Consider the following 23,682-nt stretch of genomic DNA (forward strand, 5'->3'; position numbering starts at 1 on the left):
GGATTGGAAAGTATGCAATTACTTTGGAATTCCTAACTACTTTTCAGATACCAAAGGTTAAACCATTATATTTTACAGAACCAAAGAATGCACATTCAGTTTGAAAGTAATGATTTCCAAATGTCTCATATACAAATGAAACTCAGAGAAGAGTTTCTTTGATCTTGTTTTCTTAGAACTTCTAAAATTGTTTTAGTTATCTTATGTTCAGATTTACAGATATGCTTCATATTAAATGTATCAAAAGTAGAAAAGCTCAGAGAAAGAAGTTTGGCTAAACTAAAATAAATGACTATAGCAGTTCAATTTTCTTTAAAAAAAAATCAACAAAATTTATGGATTTAATTTAAAACAGAATTCATGGTGAGTTTTAGATTATTTATGATTAACATTGATTTTCCATGGGAATATAACAGTAAACATTTTAATATGTAATTATATAAATAAATTACATAATTAAATTCAATTTTATTAATTTATTAGTGGTATAGTTTAATTAATGTTTTTTATTTTTTAAAGTAAGATTTAACTGGGGATATAAGTTAAATACACAGAGTATCTAGAAACCTATATACACAATAATTTTAAAATTGAAGTACATTTTCTAGTTAGCAGACATGAAAAAACAAGTGATAGCTTATGAATCTAGACTCTAATTAGAATTTTTTAAAAAAATCTCAGTTATTTTAATACAGCATCATGAAAACTGAAATTATTCAGGTGACTGGTTGTACTTAACTCTTGAAATACACCATAAATAAGAAAGAATTAATGCCTGAGTGGAGTTTGATATTAATTTCATTGATATTTTCATTATACTTCATTATGTTTAAAATCTGAAAATTAATAATACATGCATAAATGGATATTTGATATCAAATGTAATTACACAAGATCCTTCATGATATTTAAGTACGCCAGATTGCCTGCCAGGTACCAATGCTGTTAGACAAATATCCAATTGTTCATAAAAAGGCATGAAACATATTGATTAATAACTGAACAATTAGAAGGAAATCTTTGCTGATTTGACTTGGGAAATACTTTTTTCTGTGAGTGCTTAGGAAGATGCAAACAAGCAAATATTCCAGAGGCATGAAAATGAGGAGGACGGTTGATACGCTGAACGCAGATTTCAACAGAAATCTTAGTAGATGTTCTTGACATTTAACAGGGATGATTGTAAAGTTTTATGCACCACTTCCTAAAATACTAGATATAAAATATGGGTATTCGGATAAAAATCTAAGAATCTTGGTTGATGAGAAGAGCAATATGAAATAGTCGAAATGTAAATTAATCTCAAAATATGCAACACTAATCAGATCACATTTAGACTTTAGAGTACTATATTTAAAAGACATACATTTTTCATTTCCTCTAGCCCACAAAATTGGTAAACATACTGGAGAACTATGTCAAAATCACTGCTGGTCTTAGCTAATTGGTGTGTATTCTACCCTATAGCTCAGTGAATATATAAATGAGGACATTAATAATGAAGACTGCCAGTCATTGCAATTGTCCAGAGTTATGCTCAGTTTTTGTTTTTTATTTAGCTCTTCTTGTGTTCTAAACCTTCTGTGGCAAAGTTTTTAATTACATCTTCTTCTGATCTTTCATATATGTTTTATGTTAATAACCATAGCACTTAAAATAGAATATTGTAAGTACTTGTTTATATGAGTCTCTCCTCACTTCTCCTGATCTCCACAAGAAACTGTGAGCTATTCATAGTTAGGAAAATTTTTTATGAAGATGCTTAGGCACATGTCAACCCCTCAATAATTAAATGAAATGCTAATTTAAATAAGCATGTGAATTAACAGTGATACTAATATCTTTATGTAGTTTGTAATTTTTGTCAAGTGCTGAAATTTATCATTAATAATAACATTCATTAACATTTACCGAGCATTTGTCATTTACTAAGTACTGGCTAGGAGCTTTACATGTCAGACAACTCTACTAGGTAGGGTAGGTATTATTATTCTCTTCATTCAAAAGAAGAGAAAACAGCTTAGAGAACTTAAGACACTTGTCTAGTTCAGTCTAACTCTAAAGTTCAAGCTCATAATACTTTTCCTTTAGGCTATTTGTTATTACTTAGTTGATAATCAGTTCAGTTGCCCTTGAATTTAGCAACATCCAGGGTACTTCTGGTGGGTTACTAAACCATATTACAGTTCCTACGGTCACAGTGTGAAATAGCTTATGCTGAGCTCACTGATCTTTAATACGTACTAAATTATTTTTAGATCCTAAGTTGTACAACAACCATTTTCTTCTTAAATGTACACATATTTGTATGAAGTATTGTTTTGTTTATTGCCTTCTATTCATTTTTTTCATAAGAGCATCCCTCACTTAAGTGATGTGGGACATCTGGGGAACAGCCAAATTTATTCACTCTCTAGACCCTCATTCAAGTCACTTGAAACTGTTAGATTTTCTCTGAATAGGCCATGCTCTTTTCAAAGCTCTTGGTTAGTTCACATATTGAGTATATTGCTTAGAGTATCTTTACTTCTCTGCCTCACAACCCTTACACATTTTAATACCCAGATCAAATGTCACCCCCTCTGTGAAGACATTCTTGACGTTCTTATCACTTCTTCAAGCACAGTAGTTGCAACTTTTCCTGTGACTCCATATCACATTGTATATACCTTTGCTTCACATAGCCTGTTATTGACATGTGAACTCCAGCGCTATGAACTCCTTACTTGTAAAGAAAGTGTGCCAAATATATGTGAAGGAGTCTAACACATAATAGCTATTCTATAAACATACAGTCTTGCTAATTCTTATTAATGCAGTTTTATAATAAGAAAAGAAATCTAATAAGAAAGTAAACATTAAATATATTAAATTACTATTTGATATTAGTTGATATTATAGATAGGGATTTTTATATAATATCCATTTGTGTTTTATTCAAAATTATTCATAAACTAGTTGCCTCTCATACTAAAATTAAAAATAAGATACAGTTTCTTATTAATAATCTTGAAGACAGAATTGTAGTTATCCTTATACATGCACAAAATCCCCTGCTCTAAGAACATCTGAAAGACTGATGATAAAAATATGTATGGATATAAATATTAAATAGAGCAAACGTATCTGTATGCTCAAAATCTATATATAGCTGAGTAATAATCCCTAGTTTGGATTTTAGTGCTCAGAACTTGTCAGATACTTTACAATGAAGTGCCCCAATTCCCACTCTAGAAAATCCTAAAGCCTTATTAATTTTAAAAATTTCATCTTTGAAATTTTACAAAATTGAAATCATGTCATAAGCCTTACTAACCGCCAAAGATTATCATCATATTGGCTTATTAATGTCCATAGAAATTATCTGAGTAACAGTTAAGAGAACTTACAGTTACTTTAAAAAAGACCGAAAGTAGATTTTGCTACTAATACCTTATGCTGCCTCAGGTGGAGACTCTTAAAAATGTGTGTTCAGTACTAAGCTATTAGAAATCCCCCAAATAAAACCGTAAACTTCTAATATAAATCTCTAAAGGTTAAAGTACATCCAATTTACATCTTCAGATGTTTCACTGTCAGCTAGTAGTCTTCTATATGGCAACACACTTCAGAGAGGCAGGGAGGAGAGAGACTCTGGGGTGGGGAGAGAATAAGAGAGAGAAAGGGACAAAGAAAGAAAGGCTAAATGACAATATTAAATTTCAAATGGCCATCTAGACTAGGACTATAGTGTGTCATAACAGGAGTCTTAATAAGCCATAGATTCAGTGGTATTAAAAAAAAGAATGTGGTTATGAATATTAATAACATACATGAAATAGTCCAGTTGCATTTTTTGAGTGATTTTTTCCCATAACTCAAATATGTTCCTCTGAACTGACTGACCACAGCAGTCAACTGAGTCATGGATGAGGACAAGGAGCTTGATGATGATGACAAAATCATAGTTAAGCTTGAAATCTTTTGGCAATACTATACCTTTTTTCCAGTTGTTTGATTTTTAATCTCAGCTTTATTGAAGTTATAATTGACATATCAAATTGTAACAGTCCTTTCACAGTACTATACCTTTTCATCCAAGGCCTTGTGGTGCTCAAATAAAGATTTCAGCGCCTTGAGAACCTCAACTTCGCTGGACACTCCCGAGGGTGACTGGGCTTGACGCTTCACCACCGTCATTCTTAGTGACCTTTCATGTCGTGACACAAGGCACTCCAAATGCTCCAGTAATAGCTATTGGGTTTAACAGAAAATGTAATTGCCTTATGAATACAGGTCACTAATGCACAGAGGTGATTTCTAGTTTAGCAGACTGCAGATTTATATATTATCTAACGATAACATGACATTATACTACAGGTAGCATCAGTGAAACACAAACCTGAGTTCATAAATCAGGGTTCAAAAATATACTAAAAGTAAATTGCATTTCTATCACATAACAATTTATTAAATTTAAAATATAATGTGAGTTATATGCATTCTTTTTTAAGATTTAATAATTTCAGTTTAAGTTGAGGAGAACTAGAAGATACCATATGTGAAAGTGAAAGTTGCTTAGTTGTGTCCAACTCTTTGTGAACCCATGGATTATACAGTCCATGGAATTCTCCAGGCCAGAATATTGGAATGGGTAGCCTTTCCCTTCTACAGGGGATCTTCCCAATCCAGGGACTGAACCCAGATCTCCTGCTTTGAAGGTGGATTCTTTACCAGTTGAGTCACAGGGGAAGACCCAATAAATAGGGTAACTATTGAAAAATGTTATACAATGATGACTTTGTTAGAAAATAGAATTCAAAGTCAAAATTAATTTCACTTATATCTGATAATTAAAATTTTTTAAGTTGAAGGAAATGAGCATAAACTTCATGTTGCTTTAAACTTGATTATAATGACAATCACATGTTGCTATAGTAATTAATTGGAGAAGGCAATGGCACCCCCCTCCAGTACTCTTGCCTGGAAAATCCCATGGACGGAGGAGCCTGGTAGGCTGCAGTCCATGGGGTCGCTAAGAGTCAGGCACGACTGAGGGACTTCACTTTCACTTTTCACTTTCATGCACTGGAAAAGGAAGTGGCAACCCACTCCAGTATTCTTGCCTGGGAATCCCAGGGACAGAGGAGCCTAGTGGGCTGCCGTCTCTGGTGTCGCACAGAGTTGGACACGACTGAAGCGACTTAGCATAGCATAGTAATTAATGTGGTAACACTAATGATTTTATTCACAATTAAATTCTTGGATTACATAATAGAAAAATACATGCAGCCAACTGGAATATAGTAATTGAGATCAGCAATAGTCATTTTGGGAAAAGAGATTAAAGGACATAATTATTAAACTATCTACTCTGGAATGTACATTCACCCAGAGTAGTCTCTGGTGCCACGATAGAGATTAGGGGCAAGTCCTGTGAACAATGTTTCATTCTGTCACAGACTTTATGCTCTGACTTTTCCCAAATAAATTTTGCTTTTAAATGTTTTATGAATTGGAGTTTCACCTTTATTTTATAAGGCAGTTCTGCAACTAAAAGCAAAGATAGATGAAAAAAAGAAAAAACTGTTATCAGTTATTTATTAAAATTTTGCTAGTGAAGAAGTGTGGTGTTGGAGAAGACTTGAGAGTCCCTTGGACTGCAAGGAGATCCAATTGGTCCATCCTAAAGGAGATCAGTCCTGAATATTCATTGGAAAGACTGATGCTGAAGCTGAAACTCTAATACTTTGGCCACCTGATGGGAAGAACAGACTCATTGGGAAAGACCCTGATGATGGGAAAAACTGAAGGCAGGAAGAGAAGGGGATGACAGAGGATAAGATGTGGATGGCACCACTGACACAATGGACATGAGTTTGGGTGAACTCTGGGGGTTAGTGATGGACAGGGAGGCCTGGCGTGCTGCAGTCCATGGGGTCACAGAGTCAGACACGACTGAGTAACTGAACTGAACTGAACAACATATGACTAGTAAGGAGAAAAGATTTTCAGAAGGCTAGTGAAAGCATAGGCTAACAAATGGTGCCTAGGCAAAACAAGCAGGATTACTGAAACAATAAAGGAAAAAGCAGATATAAGATACTGAGTTGGAACGATGTAAAGAAAAACTGTTATCTTTCAAGAGTTTTCCTAAAGCTCATACTATAGTGAAAATGTTAGTTTTTCCGCAATACGACTATTAATTTGTGTCACATATTAGTGTCATGTTTCTCAGTTCTTAATAAGTTAATTTTTCTGTATTCACCGTCATTAATTATAGTTCAGTGTGTCAGAAAACTTTGCCTATTATTAACACAAAAAACACAAATATCTGAGATCCTAAAGTATATAGATCAGTGAGTAGGAATCATATTTAAGCATCAAAATAATATTTAAAGTTCTTCAGTATAAAGATGATATAACCATTATTTTCAAAGAGCTTTTATTTACCAACCTCTTAGTATAATCATGGTATTCTTTTCCCCTGTATTATATAGATTCTATAGACACATCTATAGATGTGTGCACTGCTTAAATCCAAGCTGTTTCACTTAAGTTATAGAGCTCTGCCTATTTCTCCAACTTTAATTGATATTAGTTTTCCCTTCTCGGCATTTGTCTATATCTAACTCACCATTTATTTCACACATTCACCTTGTTTAAGTCTGTCTCTCAAAAAACAATGTAAGGTCCATGAGGAAAGGAAGTATTTTTATTTATTAATATTTTCCCTATTTTGTCCATTGCCATATCTCTTAGTGCCTAGAAGATTGGCACATAATAGATGTGCACAAATTTTTGTTGAATGAATAAATGAACCCTGATTAAAACAGTAGTGTGTAAGACCTATGTCTATAAGTAAAAACTCCTCAGACAAATGGGAATCTGGGATATTGACCCAGATAGATTTGACAAACCAATAATTAGATTAACATCAAAAGAAGGAACATTATCTTCTATGATTCATGGATAGTTAAATGACCACCTGAGTTTTCCTGAAATGAGGTGTCTCTAAAAGTAAGGCTTTGATGGACTGAGTCACAGGGACAATCTGAAGGGCAGGAAGAATATAAGGACAATGAGGCAAGCTGGCTGCTTTGAACTGCATTGAAGAGTTAAAAGAAATAAAATGACTAGCATAAGGTTTTAAGATTTAGGTCAATGCTCAGAGAACCCAGAAGTTGCTGTGGCTGCTCAGAAGAGCCTCTTATTGAGGTCCCAAGACAAAATAGAAAAAAAGAGAAAGAGCCTGATCTAGGAGAGGTCACTGAATTACAATGTATGATGAATTCAGAGCCTTACCAGATATCTTATTCAGAAACCTTGGAACTACTCTGAAAATAAAAAGGCACCCCCAAGAATTAGAAAAAGGAAATTTAGAAAATACTCTTAGCCCCCAAACTCCAATGAGCTGCCATGCTTTACTGGTAAGTTACGTCTCATTTGTCTGGATGACCATGGATAACTTCACTTAGAACAGTTACCTTGCAAAACAAAGCCTATGTTCCCTCCTCTGGAATCTGTAGAGGCCTGTGACTGTTCTGACCAACCTGTGCTATACAGTGAAAATTACAATTTGTGACTTTTGAGTCTAGGTCCTAAGAGGCAATGCAGTTTTCAGCTAGTTCACTGGAACATTTGCTCTTAGGCCCTGGAGCCACTGCATAAAAACTCACTACTCTGAGACCACTGTGCCATAGAGCTCCTATGGGGGTTCTCACATGTAAAGTCCCAATTAAACCTGTCTGTCTTTCAGTCACTCCAGCCTAGGTGCCAGACACAAGAGCAAAGAAGTCATCTCACAAGTAGACCTTTCAATCTCCAGATATTTGAGTCACCACTTGAAGACCATAGGCTAAAGTTGGCCCATACCATCTTATGGAAAAGGATAATTTTCAGAAATCTTGTGAGCTTGTGGTTAACCACAGTTAGTTAAAGCTTAAATTATGTAAGCTTATGACTCAATGGACATGAGTCTGAGCAAACTCCAGGAGATAGTGAAGGACAGGAAGGCCTGGCGTGCTGCAGTTCATGGGGTCACTAAGAATCAGGCATGACTTAGAAACTGAACAACGACAAATAATTAAATATCTTTTAAAAACAGTAACCATTCAAAATATATCACTTCCTAATTATCTTACTACATTTTACTATTACCGATGTCCACGGGGTCGTTTAGTTCAATTGTATTTGAATAATAGAAATATTATATAATGGTTCACTACTGTGCATTTTTCCCCAACTCTGCATTCAGTGACAGCATGTTGGTAGTTTGAAATCAGCAACAGAGGGAGTATTTTCACCGTGGAAAATGACTAACACTATATATAGGTATTTTTTGCTTTTTCAGATAAAAAAATAAATCATTTACCAGTCACTGCGTGTGTGCTCAATCGTGTCCAACTCTTTACAATCCCATGGGCTATAGTCTGCCAGGCTTCTCTATCCATGGGGTTTCTTAGGTAGGAATACTGGAGTGGGTTTTCATTTCCTTCTCCAGGGCATCTTTCAGATTCAGGGACTGAAACTGTGTCTCCTGCATCTCTTGCATCAGCCGGCAGATTCTTTACCACTGAGTCACCTGGGAAGCTCACAGACCTCAACTCATCCCAGCTGAGAGCTCAAAACTTATGGAGCAGAAAAGGGCTGTCATACCCGTGCCCCTTCTGAATCTTTGACCCATAGAGCTGTGAGTGTAGTAAAACATTGCTTGTGTGATTACATTTTGGGGTGGTCTGTTTTGAAGCAATAGATAATCAGAAAATCTTCCCTAAGGAAAAGAGAATGCAAACATTTCTTTGGTTATTAGCTCTAAGCCAAAACTACATTTTTGGTGCTCACTGGTGTAAAGCTTTTCAATAATCTGGTAGACATAATGATTCATCCTGTGGATATTGGCCTATTTGTTCGACCACCACAGCATTTGCTCAGTGGGCATAAAATAGTGACCTTGGTTTCAGGGATAGGACTTATTCATTGGCCTGACAAAATGGGCTTCTCATCGTTAGGGTTGATAGGCTACTACTCCAGAACAATAGCCCAGTTATTTGCTGTAGCCATCAGCCTTGAACCTCTGAATACAATATACTTGGAAACCAACCATTCGTCTTGAAGCAAGCAGATTAAGTCAAATCCTCCCATCGAAAAAGCAGCTGTTTTTTCGTTACTGTAATAAACACTTTTTTCTGAATACAGATTTGCCTTCTCTAATGGCTATGCTCCTACCAGTAACGCCATCTTATTAGATTTTTGCTGACAATCCTATTATCATACACAACACTATTTTAACACCACCTCCTAAAGAAAAAAACCATACAGTGAAAGGGCTAATGTAATTGACTGATGCTCTCAGCCCTGGTTTTACCATGCTATCCCTTTGTTCAGAAGCTGCTAATCCTAAAGAATGATTAAGTCATCCAAGGAAGAATCTATGTTGATTTAAGCTGAGAAACAACACATTGCTAGGCGGGGATGTTCTCTTTCTGTAGTAAGTATACACTCAGAATTAGTGATGAAAGCAAGGTTCAGTTTTTCTCAGGATATGTATGGGTCTATATACATAGGTCTAGGAATCAAGGTTTAGAATTGGAATTTATATTTGCTAATAGGACTTTGTGACCAGTTGGAGAAAACAAGATCTTTCTATTTATTGTATCATATACACAGCATATATTAAATTATTTTCCCACTTTCTTGTTATGTTTTTACTTTTTATTCTATTTTACATTCATCAAAAAAGCAAGAGAGTTCCAGAAAAACATCTATTTCTGCTTTATTGACTATGCCAAAGCCTTTGACTGTGTGGATCACAATAAACTGTGAAAAATTCTGAAAAAGATTGGAATACCAGACTACTTGACCCACCTCTTGAGAAATCTGTATGCAGGTCAGGAAGCAACAGTTAGACTGGACATGGAACAACAGACTGGTTCCAAATAGGAAAAGGAGTACTTCAAGGCTGTATATTGTCACCCTGCTTATTTAACTTCTATGCAGAGTACATCATGAGAAATGCTGGACTAGATGAAGCACAAGCTGGAATCAAGACTGCTGGGAGAAATATCAATAACCTCAGATATGCAGATGACACCACCGTTATGGCAGAAAGCAAAGAAGAACTAAAGGGCCTGTTGATGAAAGTGAAAGAGAAGAGTGAAAAAGTTGGCTTAAAACTCAACATTCAGAAAACTAAGATCTTGAAATCTGGTCCCATCACTTCATGGCAAATAGATGGAGAAACAGTGGAAATAGTGGTTGACTTTATTTTGGGGGGGCTCCAAAATCACTGCAGATGGTGATTGCAGCCATGAAATTAAAAGACGCTTACTCCTTGGAAGAAAAGTTATGACCAACCTAGACAGCATATTAAATAGCAAAGACATTACTTTGCCAACAAAGGTCTGTCTAGTCAAAGCTATGGTTTTTCCAGTAGTCATGTATGGATTTAAGAGTGGGACTATAAAGAAAGCTGAGCGCTGAAGAATTGATGCTTTTGAACTGTGGTGTTGGAGAAGACTCTTGAGAGTCCCTTGGACTGCAAGGAGATCCAACCAGTCCATCCTAAAGGAAATCAGCCCTGAATATTCATTGAAAGGACTGATTTTGAAGCTGAAATTCTAATACTTTGGCCACCTGCTGTGAAGAACTGACTCATTTGAAAAGACCCTGATGCTGGGAAAGATTGAGGCAGCAGGAGAAGCGGATGACAGAGGATGAGATGGTAGGATGGCATCACCAACTCAATGGACATGAGTTTGAGTAAGCTCCGGGAGTTGGTGATGGACAGGGAAGCCTGGAGTGCTGCAGTCCATGGAGTTGCAAAGAGTCAGACATAACTGAGCGACTGAACTGAACTGAATTGATGTTGATTCTGATGAATACCTAAGTAGTCCATAGGTTACAAAATATTAGGATAATATTGATATTTAATGAGAGCATAACTGTGCACTGAAGAACCATATGCATGTGGCTGAATACAGTAACAAGATATTATGAATCTTTTTTGTGAATAGGAGATTTTATTTTTGTCTAAGAAGTCTATTTGTATTGTTGGGTAGATACATATCAGTATTGCTGCTTTTTGGAATTTTAATACGAAAACAAGCATGATAAAATCTGGGTGGTAATGCAGACTGACATCTCAGGTTGCCCCCAATCTTCTGAATATATCTTCCATGTTTGATAGGCCCCCACATTCTGAATGCTATCATTCCAATGGACAATCCAAGAAACACTTCTCAGGCATGTTCGCCACCAGGTGGCAGACATGTGACTTAAGAGCCGGCCCCCTGCACAGGAGAGATTCTGAGGGGAGTCAGGTGAGGACACGAACTGGGCAAGGGGCATCCATTTTGCTGGCACAGGTATTAGCAGAGGCTGCGTGTCTCTGGGACTTCGGATGGAAGAAAAACACAAAGCTAAGAAATGTGGTCCTAGAAATTGTGCATGTAAGCTCAGTTTAGACATTTCTCATAGGCTTTAATTAAAGCCTTCTTGATTAAAATAGCAAACTGTACTGTTTTGTGCAATTGGGAACTCTCATCCATGTAATAACAAAAACAGCTATGTTTTTAGTGATATAAACCAGACTCTTTAGGGGTTTGACAGTTTAACTATTCTGAACACTCTTTCATGCCTAGAAAAATATCCTTTATAATAGATGCTTAATACTTGTTGAACTGAAGTAATAATGCATGTAAATTATCTATCTTGGAGAATGTGGCCAAAAAATGTTCTAATCTAGAAGGTATCTATGGCTTTTAAGCTTCAAATGAAAACTTATTACAAATAAAAAGGAACTTACCTAAGATGCCACTAACAGTCTACTGATTTGTACACCTTTGCTAGAAACAAAACGTTAATGTTTAATGAATCTTGCAGAAGGCACCCTTTGGTATACACTCAAAGGACTGGAGGGACTATGTGAGTGGCTATTAATTTATGTTGGAATTCACTTTAAATGCCCAGAGCCTAAATATGTATATACATAAACATATCAAATCCTATATCCATAGACACATATTGCCTCACTGAGAATTTTCAAGCTAAATTCCTAAAGCTATAAGTCTTTCTACAATATCACCTTGTGTGCAAGTATCTTCAATCACATACAGTATTCAAGTAGAAATGTATTCTGCCCTGTAAACTAATTTGGCCTCTGTAATACGGTCAAATAACACAATAGTAACATCAGAAAATGAAAACATTCAAATGGATTGCTTTCTTAATCAGTCCACTTAGTATCCTTTACTCTCAAACATGGCTTAGATACCCTACAGGATCTTGTTTTCTTTTCACATTAAGAAAAGAGTTCCTTAGAGAAGGAAATGGCAACCCACTCCAGCATTCTTGCCTGAGAAATCCCATGAACAGAGGAGTCCGGTGGGCTATGATCTATAGGGTCACAAAAGGGTTGGACATGACCTCGTGACTAAACGACAATGCGTTTTACACACATTTGAGTCGCACATTGAATAGCTGTAGGGAGAACACACGTTGCACCTTACTCACTCTGGTATTTGTCATGTCCCATTGTAGCACTTCATAAAAAATATACATGAACCCAAACACACATATTTTACCTGCTTTTAACTACTAGGGTCTTCCTTTTCTCAATTGGATTGTACTTTCTACTCCTCAAGGAAATAACTTTAGAGGGATTTTAACTTGTACAGACAGGCTTATCAAGACTGTTCATGTCAATGTATGGCAAAACCAATACAGTATTGTAAAGTAAAATAAAGTAAAAATAAAAATTAAAAAAAAAATGGAAAGCTTTTCTTTAGTGTCTGATTGTATTTGAACATTCATTTAATATAATTCTTTTGGCTCAAAACAAAATTAAGGGCATAGTAAGGAATGTTTCAAACTCAGTCTTTAATTCGAACTAAGGATAATTGTCTTTTTTTTAGTTTATGACCTGTGAAATGAAATTATAGTGTCATTATTCATGACTAACATTGAGACTAGTTCTTGAAACCCTAACTTCTCTTTCCAAGTCACACAATAACTGCGTTCTAAAACATTGTTAATAAGTCATCTCTGAGCTCTTCAGGTACCAGAACAGTTGAAACAACAAACAGCAAAAGTGAAACGACAAAACTTTTCTACTCTTATATTAAGAAACAATAACTATATAAATATTTATATTTTCACCTCACCCTTTCATTAATTCAAATAATTCTGTAAAACTATGGTAATTTTCAGCAGTGGATTTCAATATGTTGGAATAATGGCAGGAATGATGTTTTCTACAAATACAACTTGCATGGGTATGGTTAGAGAAGTTTTAGGAACAACAAATTTTGTTTCATCATTTTTTCTACATTCTTTTTAGTGTGGAAATATTAAACAATAAAGATTTTTTAATGTTTCTGCAAATATGCACTACAATTTTTGAAGTTTTTATTTTTGTACAATCATGAATAACATTAACATGACTTTATTTGGATTTTCTCAATGTAATTACTTGCGGCAGTTGGGTTTAAGAGCAACTCTAGTCATTACTTTGATTTTTTCCTTGTACACTTTTATTTTGGGGGCAAGGATCAGGTTTATCTGTAGTGACAAAATGATAAATGGCCACAGCTTTTACCTGTGACATCAGAAAAAATACCGAGCACATTACTTTCTACACAACTGATAGAAAATAGATTACTAAACAGATTGGGACTGAATTACAAGAAATTGAAAAGTCTGCTCCTACCTAGAGATAATCCCTTAGGTCACACATTACTTGTGAGTAACAGGAATATGCTTTTAAAAATATACAGCCATTGATTAAGCCACAGAGCGGACTCTCTGGGTGTGTCACTTACAAGTTGTGTGTTGGGGTAAGTTACTGTGTTAGTTTTCTTATCCGTTAAATGGGGACAATAGGGTTGCTGTAAGGATAATGTGAGTGAAAGACGTAAAACACCGAGAAAGACATTTCACCTTTAATTAATATGTTCAGTTCAGTTCAGTTCAGTTGCTCAGTCGTGTCTGACTCTTTGCGACCCCATGAATTGCAGCACGCTAGGCCTCCCTGTCCATCACCAACTCCTGGAGTTCACTCAGATTCATGTCCATTGAGTCAGTAATGCCATCCAGCCATCTCATCCTCTGTCGTCCCCTTCTCCTCCTGCCCCTAATCCCTCCCAGCATCAGAGTCTTTTCCAATGAGTCAACTCTTCGCATGAGGTAGCCAAAGTACTGGAGTTTCAGCTTTAGCATCATTCCTTCCAAAGAAATCCCAGGGTTGATCTCCTTCAGAATGGACTGGTTGGATCTCCTTGCAGTCCAAGGGACTCTCAAGAGTCTTCTCCAACACCACAATTCAAAAGCATCAATTCTTCAGTGCTCAGCTTTCTTCACAGTCCAACTCTCACATCCATACATGACTACTGGAAAAACCATAGCCTTAACTAGATGGACCTTAGTCAGCAAAGTAATGTTTCTGCTTTTGAATATGTTATCTAGGTTGGTCATAACTTTTCTTCCAAAGAGTAAGCGTCTTTTAATTTCATGGCTGCAGTCACCATCTGCAGTCCCCAAAAAATAAAGTCTGACACTGTTTCCACTGTTTTCCCATCTATTTCCCATGAAGTGATGGGACCAGATGCCATGATCTTAGTTTTCTGAATGTTGAGTTTTAAGCCAACTTTTTCACTCTCCTTTTTCACTTTCATCAAGAAGCTCTTCAGTTTCTCCTCATTTTCTGCCGTAAGGGTGGTATCATCTGCATATCTGAGGTTATTGATATTTCTCCTGGCAATCTTGATTCCAGCTTGTGTTTCTTGCAGTCCAACGTTTCTCATGATGTGCTCTGCACATAAGTTAAATAAGCAGGATGACAATATACAGCCTTGACGTACTCCTTTTCCTATTTGGAACCAGTCTGCTGTTCCATGTCCAGTTCTAACTGTTGCTTCCTGACCTGCATACAGATTTCTCAAGAGGCAGGTGGTCTGTTATTCCCATCTCTCTCAGAATTTTCCACAGTTTATTGTGATCCACACAGTCAAAGGCTTTGGCATAGTCAATAAAGCAGAAATAGATGTTTTATCCATTTAAAAATCTTATATTTAGCAACATTTAATAGGACATCGAAACTCCAGTACTTTGGCCACCTCATGCGAAGAGTTAACTCATTGGAGAGACTCTGATGCTGGGAGGGATTGAGGGCAGGAGGAGAAGGGGATGGCAGAGGATGAGACGGCTGGATGGCATCACTGACTCAATGGACATGAGTTTGAGTGAACTCTGGGAGTTGGTGAGGACAGGGAGGCCTGGCGTGCTGTGATTCATGGGGTTGCAAAGAGTCGGACATGAGTGAGCGACTGAACTGAACTGAATAGGGCATTATGGGGGAAGAGAAAAGATTTTCTGATTTTTAGACCTGGATATTTTTGAGGTGGTGGGGGAGGTGATTATGTAACTAAGTTGTTATATGTAAAGCAATGGTTTGCACAAGGAAGGCTTCGCAAATCTGGTTCCCTTGATGTAATCAACAGCAAAAATCCTCCACATCATTGCTTTTAGAAAGGTAGAAAAAATGTTTTCCAGCTTTATTTATGTTTTGTCTTACAATATTGAGTTGTCATTTTTTTATTACTATCTAAGACCGAGCATACAATGAATACACAATTAACATACCTTACTCTCTCAGTATTAATCTGCCAGAGCTCTTAACACTTCAAATATTTTCACTTACTTCATATTGAAATTGAACTACAGTCACACCAAAGTGGTTTTACTTTACATTACTTTACTAGAAAAACTTCTTTCATTGATGAGTAATATGACAGTTTACACAGTCCAAAATTTAGTAAATTTTTCTTCTGAACTAGAAAATAAGGTACCTCTGATGATAGCAAGTCATGTGATTAAACAAACACATGGGTTATCAAGAGCAGAATACTGTCATTTCCATCAGGTTCATGAAATAAAAATATCATAACTGGAAGTCTCCTTCATGAGCTTCTAAAATAGAAAAGGTATGCCTCTTTTAATTAGGAGAGTCCTCTTTCAGTGATTTTACATTTTTAACATCTTTTTAAAAAATTATTGTTTTTCTGGGGTGAGGTGAGGATGAATGTCAGGCCATTCCCTCATAGTACCCTGAGGCAAAATCATGCTCCCCTTTCATGCCTATGACCCTGCCATCTTACCCACTCCCGGTCTCTGAAGCATGACCCACCTACTCCATTGCAAAACAGCCTGGAACTCACTATTGAAATGCCACTCTTCCTTTTAAAGTCAAAAAAACAAAGGTCAGAAGAAACACTAACATTTTTTAAGGCAACACCATGATTTAGCACGCAAGGCTATAATTTAGGGTTCTGGTCTTCCTGTTCTGAGTTTTGTAATATATTCTCTTTTACTCTAAGTGACAGACCATGAGTTGGTGTCTGCTTGAAGTCTTCCTGAAGTTTTTAAAGTCTTCTATTTTTATGAATATTAGAGATAAGACACTGAACTATGGAATTACTTCCAAGTAGAGGCAGTTTTATACTTACTCTTGTGTTGTTTCTTTCAGCTTTAAGTTCAGAAATTTCTTCTTCCTTTTCTAAAAGTTGTTCCCTGCAAGCATTTAATTCTTTTGTCAGAGCAGCAAATTCCTGAAAAGGGAATTAAAAAAAAAATTGAAGACATATACCAGATTCCTAAAAAATGTATTCCAGCAGGAAGGAAAAAAAAAACATCAAAATATAAACTTTTGAGTGCAAAGAATAGAAAAAAATGGCCTATTTGACTATACATTGCTGTTATGTATACATACATTGCTGTCATTAAATCAGCCTCATCCCAACATTGAACAAATGCTAGTCCATGATACTTAACATACACATATTATTATAATACACTGTTCAGATGAGAGTATAAAATATATTTCAGAATGTATCAGATATAGCATATTGAATTTAACATTAGTATGATAACATATTGATAATATAGAATAATTTAAACTTTGCTAATTTTGTGAACAACTCTGAAGACCTTACATTCTCACTCCATATCACAAAGTTTAGACTGAGTGTGCTACATCATAAGGAAAAAACAGCCACCATCAACACCAAGCTACAATTCTTAAACATACTATTTAGAGATTAAGAAGTTTACTTATTAAATAGGATGAAGAAAGAGAATACACCTGTATCCTACAAAATAATACAAAATCATAAATGCATCTAAGACTTGATAACCTTATCTAAGATTCTCCTATTAATTTATGTATTTCTCAGTTTTTCATTCTGAGAGGTAAGCTCCATGTGAACTGGGACTTCAACTGACTTCACTGCCAAAGTCTTAGTGTCTAAGACATAATGGGTGCTCAATTAGTACTTATTTTCAATAAGAGAACACAGGTAATATATTCTGGAGGACTTCCCAGGTGACTGACTCAGTGGCAAAGGCTGAGAAGCAGGAGATGGGGGTTCAATCCCTGGATCAGGAACATGCCCGGGAGAAGGAAATGGCAACCCAAGCCAGTATTCTTGCCTGGGGAATCCCTAGACAGAGGAGTCTGGTGGGGTACAGTCCATGGGTCACAAAAGAGTTGGACACATTTTAGCAACTAAACAACAATAACATATTCTGGAGTAATCCTTTCTCCATTACAAATGACACTTTTGAGTAATTGTCAATAGCTTCCTTCCCCAAAATGGGATCAGAGATTAAATAATGTGGGTATTTCTACCATTAGGTGGTGTGTTTAGACACAAGAAAGAATGTTTAAAAAGGCAAAAACACCTATTGAACTATTCTGTTACTCCAACTTACAAATACATATTTTTAAGTAATTTTAACATATCCATATTATTATTAAATTCTTCACAGTGGTTCTTTAATAAAACTGATGGCTGTCAAATGTGTTAGGTATTTGGGAAAATTTGGCACTAGACTGGAAAAGCACTGTCAGAATATCAAAAAGAAAAAAACAAAAATGGAGAGACAGGTTTGGTTAACCTAACCTTCACAAAGGCAAATTTAGTAAAAAGTAAATGAATATGATGTTTATGCAAAGCTGGGAAAGGCTTAGGGTTTATATTTTTGCCTGCTTCAACCACTTATTTTGCTGATTCTCTGAGTGGCTTCAAACCAAGTGGATACTTCAAAAACCTCGGAGCAGACACTTAGAGTTTAGAATCAAGATGAAAGAGTTCATTGTTTCATTTGGCTGGCATTACAGATAAATGTTTTCTCCTCTGATTGCTGCCTGCTTAAATGTTGATATTATCTGAATATAGTATTCAAGCAGAGAATGGAAATTAACAACAAGTAGAAAACAAAAGCACTTGCATAGAAAACAAAATTTTCTTCATATAAACTGCATAGTTTTGATGGAGAAAAGAGAGTAACAAAGATCCTGTACTGCTTTTTAAAATTAATCCTATATTCACGAATAGGGCTTCCCAGATGGCGCTAGTGGTAAAGAACTTGCCAGCCAATACAGGAGAGAGAAGAGACGTGAGTTCAGTCCCTGGGCCAGGAAGATTCCCTTGAGAAGGGCAAGGCAACCCACTCCAGTATTCTTGCCTGGAGAATCCCATGGACAGAGAACCCTGGAGGGCTACAGTCCAGAGGGTTGCAAAGAGTCGGACATGACTGGAGGGACTTAGCATGAACACATGCATACTTATGAATATCGTAAGACAAAATATTAATCAAATCTGTAAATTTAATATCCTACCATTTTTTAAGTGAAACATATATCTGGATTGTCTTTCTAGAGGTTTAACTTACTATTTTCAGAAAGAAAAAAGGTCAGAAGAAAATAATTTATAATTTTAACATTTCTTATCTCCAGATGGTAAAATTATAAGTGAGTTTTGTTTTTTTGGCTTTCTGCTATGTATTTTATCATCAAAACTCTCTAGAATAAATCTGCTTTTATGCCTAGTGAATAAAAGAAAATGTGAATCTATAAATTCATGGAAACAATCATGTGTTCATAACCAGTGACAGATATTAGTCAAGATGTTACTGGTGACAGACGCCTTTGCATTTTTAATTTACTGTCGTGGCACTGGCTCTGAATAAGCTATTTAGTGACTCCATGTATTAAGATCAGTCTTATATTTATTAACTTTCTCTCAAACTCCAGGCACTATTTTCTCATTCATTATCCTATTTTACTCTCTCCATAACTAGTGGGGGAGTCTCATTTCCATTTCACGGCTGAGGAAACTGAATTACCAAGATAAAAGTTCAAGTTCACAAAGCTCATGACCCATAGTGAGTTATATTGTGAATACAGCTCTCCAGACTGGACTTCCAGTGCTTTTCCACTATACCATTTTGACCTGGCATGGATGTATGGTTCAGAGTTGGAGTACATTCAGCAATCCTCTTCTTTATCTGGAGAATTACATAACCATTACTCATAATTACCTGATATGATCCTTCTTAATTAGTCCACAGGGAGTGTGGGATCTAGGAAGTGGCATATTTCTTCCACGCAGGGTTACGAGTGTGAGACAAGAACATCCTGAAAATCTAGGACTGAAGAGATGTCTTCATAACTGTCTTGTATGGAGTTAATCATCAAATGTTTTCACACTTTTTCTCTGACATTTCTCTATTCTGTACCAACTTCGCCATCCATACTGTCACATGAACTGACTTTTTAAAATCAACTTTTCCTGCTGCTGCTGCTGCTGCTAAGTTGCGTCAGTCATGTCCGACTCTGTGCGACCCCATAGGTGGAAGCCCACCAGGCTCCCCCGTCCCTGGGATTCTCCAGGCAAGAACCCTGGAGTGGGTTGCCATTTCCTTCTCCCATGCATGAAAGTGAAAAGTGAAAGTGAAGTCGCTCAGTCATGTCTGACTCTTAGCGACCCCATGGACTGCAGCCCACCAGGCTTCTCTGTCCATGGGATTTCCCAGGCAAGAGTATTGGATTGGCAACTTTTCCTAGATAACATTAATAATAATAACAGAGGTAATTAACATTGAGTGAGCCCTTACCATATGCCAGGTACTCTGCCAAGCAATTTATATTGATTATCTCATTAATCCTAATGAAACTCTGTAAGGTGATACTAAAATCTTGCTAAACAAAGCTAAATGCTTACCATACAGTTCAGCAAATCTCACTCCATGGTATCTCATTCCAAAGAAATCTCACTCCAAAGAAGTTGGAAACTATGTCCACACAAAAACCTGTATACACCGTTTATAGCAGCTCCATGCATAGTTGCTAAGACTTGGAAGCAATCAAGATGCCTCTCAGTAGGTGAAGGGATAAATAAACAGTAGCACCCTTAGACAAGGGAGTATTATCCAGCGCTGAAAAGAAATGAGCTATCAAACTAGGAAAAAACATGGAGAGACCTTCAATGTATACTAGTAAATGAAAGCAGTCAATCTGAAAAAGGCTACTATATGTATGATTCCAACTGTATAACATTCTTAAAAAATAAAATTACGGGAATAGTAAGAAGATGAATGGTTGCCACCGGGGTTGCAGGTGTGGAAGGGATGAATAGACAGCGGACAGAGGATTTTTAGGGAAATGAAAAAGCTTTGTGTGGTATTTGATGACCTATGCTGCTGCTGCTGCTAAGTTGCTTCAGTCGTGTCTGGCTCTGTGCGACCCCATAGATGGCAGCCCACCAGGCTCCCCCATCCCTGGGATTCTGCAGGCAAGAACACTGGAGTGGGTTGTCATTTCCTTCTCCAATGCATGAAAGTGAAAAGTGAAAGAGAAGTTGCTCAGTCGTGTCTGACTCTTAGTGACCCCATGGACTGCAGCCCACCAGGCTCCTCCATCCATGGGATTTGCCAGGCAAGAGTACTGGAGTGGGTTGCCATTGCCTTCTTCCTTGATGACCTATACATGTAATTAAACATTTGTCCAAACCTATAAACATACAACACCCAAACTAGGGACCAGCAGTAATAAAGTTGTGTCAATGTAGATTGATCAGCTGTAGCAGATGTACCACTCTGATGTGTGATGTAATTAATGGTGGAGATCACACATATGTAGGGGTAGAGGGTACATGGGAAACCTCTGCACCTTCCTTTGAATTGTGCTACGACCCTAAACTACTCTATGAATATAATATCTTAAAAAAAAAAAAAACCAAAAAACACTTGAGGCCTAGCTAAGTGAATACAATTTGCAAAGTTGGACACTTAGTCATGGTATAGCTGGGTTCTGAATTCAGACAAGCTGTTTCACACTGGATGACTACAATAGACTGTTTGTTTGTTTTTTTCCCTCTCCTGACCACATTCTCTCCCCTTCTAATTTGCCCTTCTTTAGTCTTTGAAATGGAGAAGGCAATGGCAACTCACTCCAGTACTCTTGCCTGGAAAATCCCATTGACAGAGGAGCCTGGTAGGCTACAGTCCATGGGGTCACTAAGAGTCGGATATGACTGAGTGTCTTCACTTTCACTTTTCACTTTCATGCACTGGAGAAGGAAATGGCAACCCACTCCAGTGTTCTTGCCTAGAGAATCCCAGGGATGGGGAAGCCTCGTGGATTGCCGTCTATGGGGTGGCACAGAGCCGGACACGACTGAAGCGACTTAGCAGCAGCAGCAGCAGCAGCAGCCTTTGAAAAGTTATACTTTCCTCAATCCCACAAAACTTTTCAGAGCTTCCTACTTTTAAGCACATCAAATTTAAATATATTTTTAACTTTTAAAATCCAAACCATCCAAAACATGACCCTGTCTCCATTAATTAGCTTTCTTTTTCATTGAAAAATAGAAACTACCATTTTGAGCAAGAGCCACTTCATGCTGAACTTAGTATTTTATATGAATTACTTCATCTCATTCCTATTTTTCAGATGAGAATATTGAAGCTTAGCATGGATGAATAATTTGTTCAAGGTCACACAGCTAAAAATAATTCACCTTGATTACAAAATTCTAATTTCTGCAACACTGCTTCTTTCCCACTGAAAATGGAAAATCATCAAATTTTTCAATACAATGATTGATATAAACATATCATCCCTCTAACTCTCCATCCACACATATAACATTTATTGTGCATGTAGACATGAGTGAGATTTGGACCTTAAAGAAAGCTGAATGCTGAAGAATTGATGCTTTTGAACTGTGGCATTGGAGGAGACTCGAGAGTTCCTTGGACTGCAAGGAGATCCAACCAGTACATCCTAAAGGAAATCAGTCCTGAATATTCACTGGAAGGACTGATGCTAAAGCTGAAACTCTAACACTTTGGCCACCTGATGCGAAGAGCTTACTCATTAGAAAAGACCCTGATGCTGGGAAAGATTGAAGGCAGGAGAAGAAGGAGAGGACAGAGGGATGAGATGACTGGATGGCATCACTGACTCAATGGACACCAGTTTGAGCAAGCTCCGGGAGTTGGTGATGGACAGGGAAGCCTGTCCCATGCTGCAGTCCATGCAGTTGCAAAGAGTCGGACATGACTGAGCGACTGAACTGAACTACACATACCAGACCCAGTGTCAGGTGCTGAAAATATGGAAATAACTTAGGCATAGTTGTTGCACTTGACCTCATGGATCTGTCGGAATTCACATTTCAGGCCTGTCAGAAGCTTTCATCACTGATAAGCACTCAAAACCCATCACCAAAGTGCCACACAGGAGGTAATACTGGTTTACGTGCTTAGAGGCATTGTTGACTAACCTGTAACTCTTGCTGTCTAGTACCTTCCTCTTAGCAGGTCTATCTTCTGCCTCTACCAAAGATTTTTCCTCCCTGTTTCTATCTCTACCTATAGATTTTCTCATCTCTCTTATTTTCTACTTCTTTCACATACTATTTTCTTTACCAATAATACTTTTCTCTATCCTCTCTGACTAACTGACATATCTGTAAAGTAGCTGCTTGACTTGTTAATGATCTATCATAGCTTGTTCAAGATCTAGCAATGCAGTTACTGTATTTTTCATAATGATTGAATTATTTGTTCATCTCCTCCAAATTAACAGCATGATCCTTTAAAACAATGTTGTTACCTTGTTTATTTTTATAGCTTTATAACTCAGCAGAATTTTGGACAAATTGCACATATTCAGTAAATCCTTGCAATGATAAGTGAATAGTTCATTTCCTAAATTCTGGCTTTAATACCAAAAACACTTTTTAAAAAGTATAATTAAGTCTTTTCTTTTTTCTGAGATTGTTAGAACTTGATCATTTATAACATGCTACCTTATGCAAAGAGCTGATTCATTTGAAAAGACCTTGATGCTGGGAAAGATGGAAGGCAGGAGGAGAAGGAGATGACAGAGGACGAGATGGTTGGATGGCATTACCGACTCAATGGACATGAGTTTGAGTGAACTCTGGGAGTCAGTGATGGACAGCAAGGCCTGGTGTGCTGTAGAGAATCGGACATGGCTGAGTGACTGAACTGAACTGAACATGCCCAATATTCTTTTTGATTCATTTCTGTTGTTTTCTCCAATATCTGAAATTATACTATTCTGCTGTTCTATATTCTACATAGCAATGGTTTTACTGTCTTCTATATTTTATTGCATGTATATGAAGTAATACTATTGTTCCTGCCAAATCACACATTCCTATTTATCTTTTGTTCACTGGACATGCTATTTCAGTCTTATTCATTCTTAAAATAAAAATGCATATTTAACCCATATGATACTTCTCTAATCTAGAGTTTCTTAAACTATATTCCATAGAACAGTATTTCCACAAGTTTCCCAGCCAAAAGAAAAGGCCAAACAGATTTGAGAAA

General features: G+C 36.7%; 1 protein-coding gene across 1 annotated transcript in view; it reads right to left on the bottom strand.

Moving 5' to 3' along the window:
* The window catches only part of PPFIA2 (PTPRF interacting protein alpha 2), a 509,230-nt gene that overhangs the window by 190,146 nt on the left and 295,402 nt on the right, over positions 1-23,682 (bottom strand). The window contains exons 4-5 of the mRNA XM_052641133.1: positions 16,482-16,583; positions 4,069-4,233 (exon numbers count right to left, since the gene is read on the bottom strand). Coding sequence (XP_052497093.1) covers positions 4,069-4,233; positions 16,482-16,583 — 267 coding nt within the window. The remainder of the gene's footprint in view (positions 1-4,068; positions 4,234-16,481; positions 16,584-23,682) is intronic.

This window comes from Budorcas taxicolor, chromosome 5, assembly GCF_023091745.1.
Source record: "Budorcas taxicolor isolate Tak-1 chromosome 5, Takin1.1, whole genome shotgun sequence".
NCBI classification, from domain to species: domain Eukaryota; kingdom Metazoa; phylum Chordata; class Mammalia; order Artiodactyla; family Bovidae; genus Budorcas; species Budorcas taxicolor.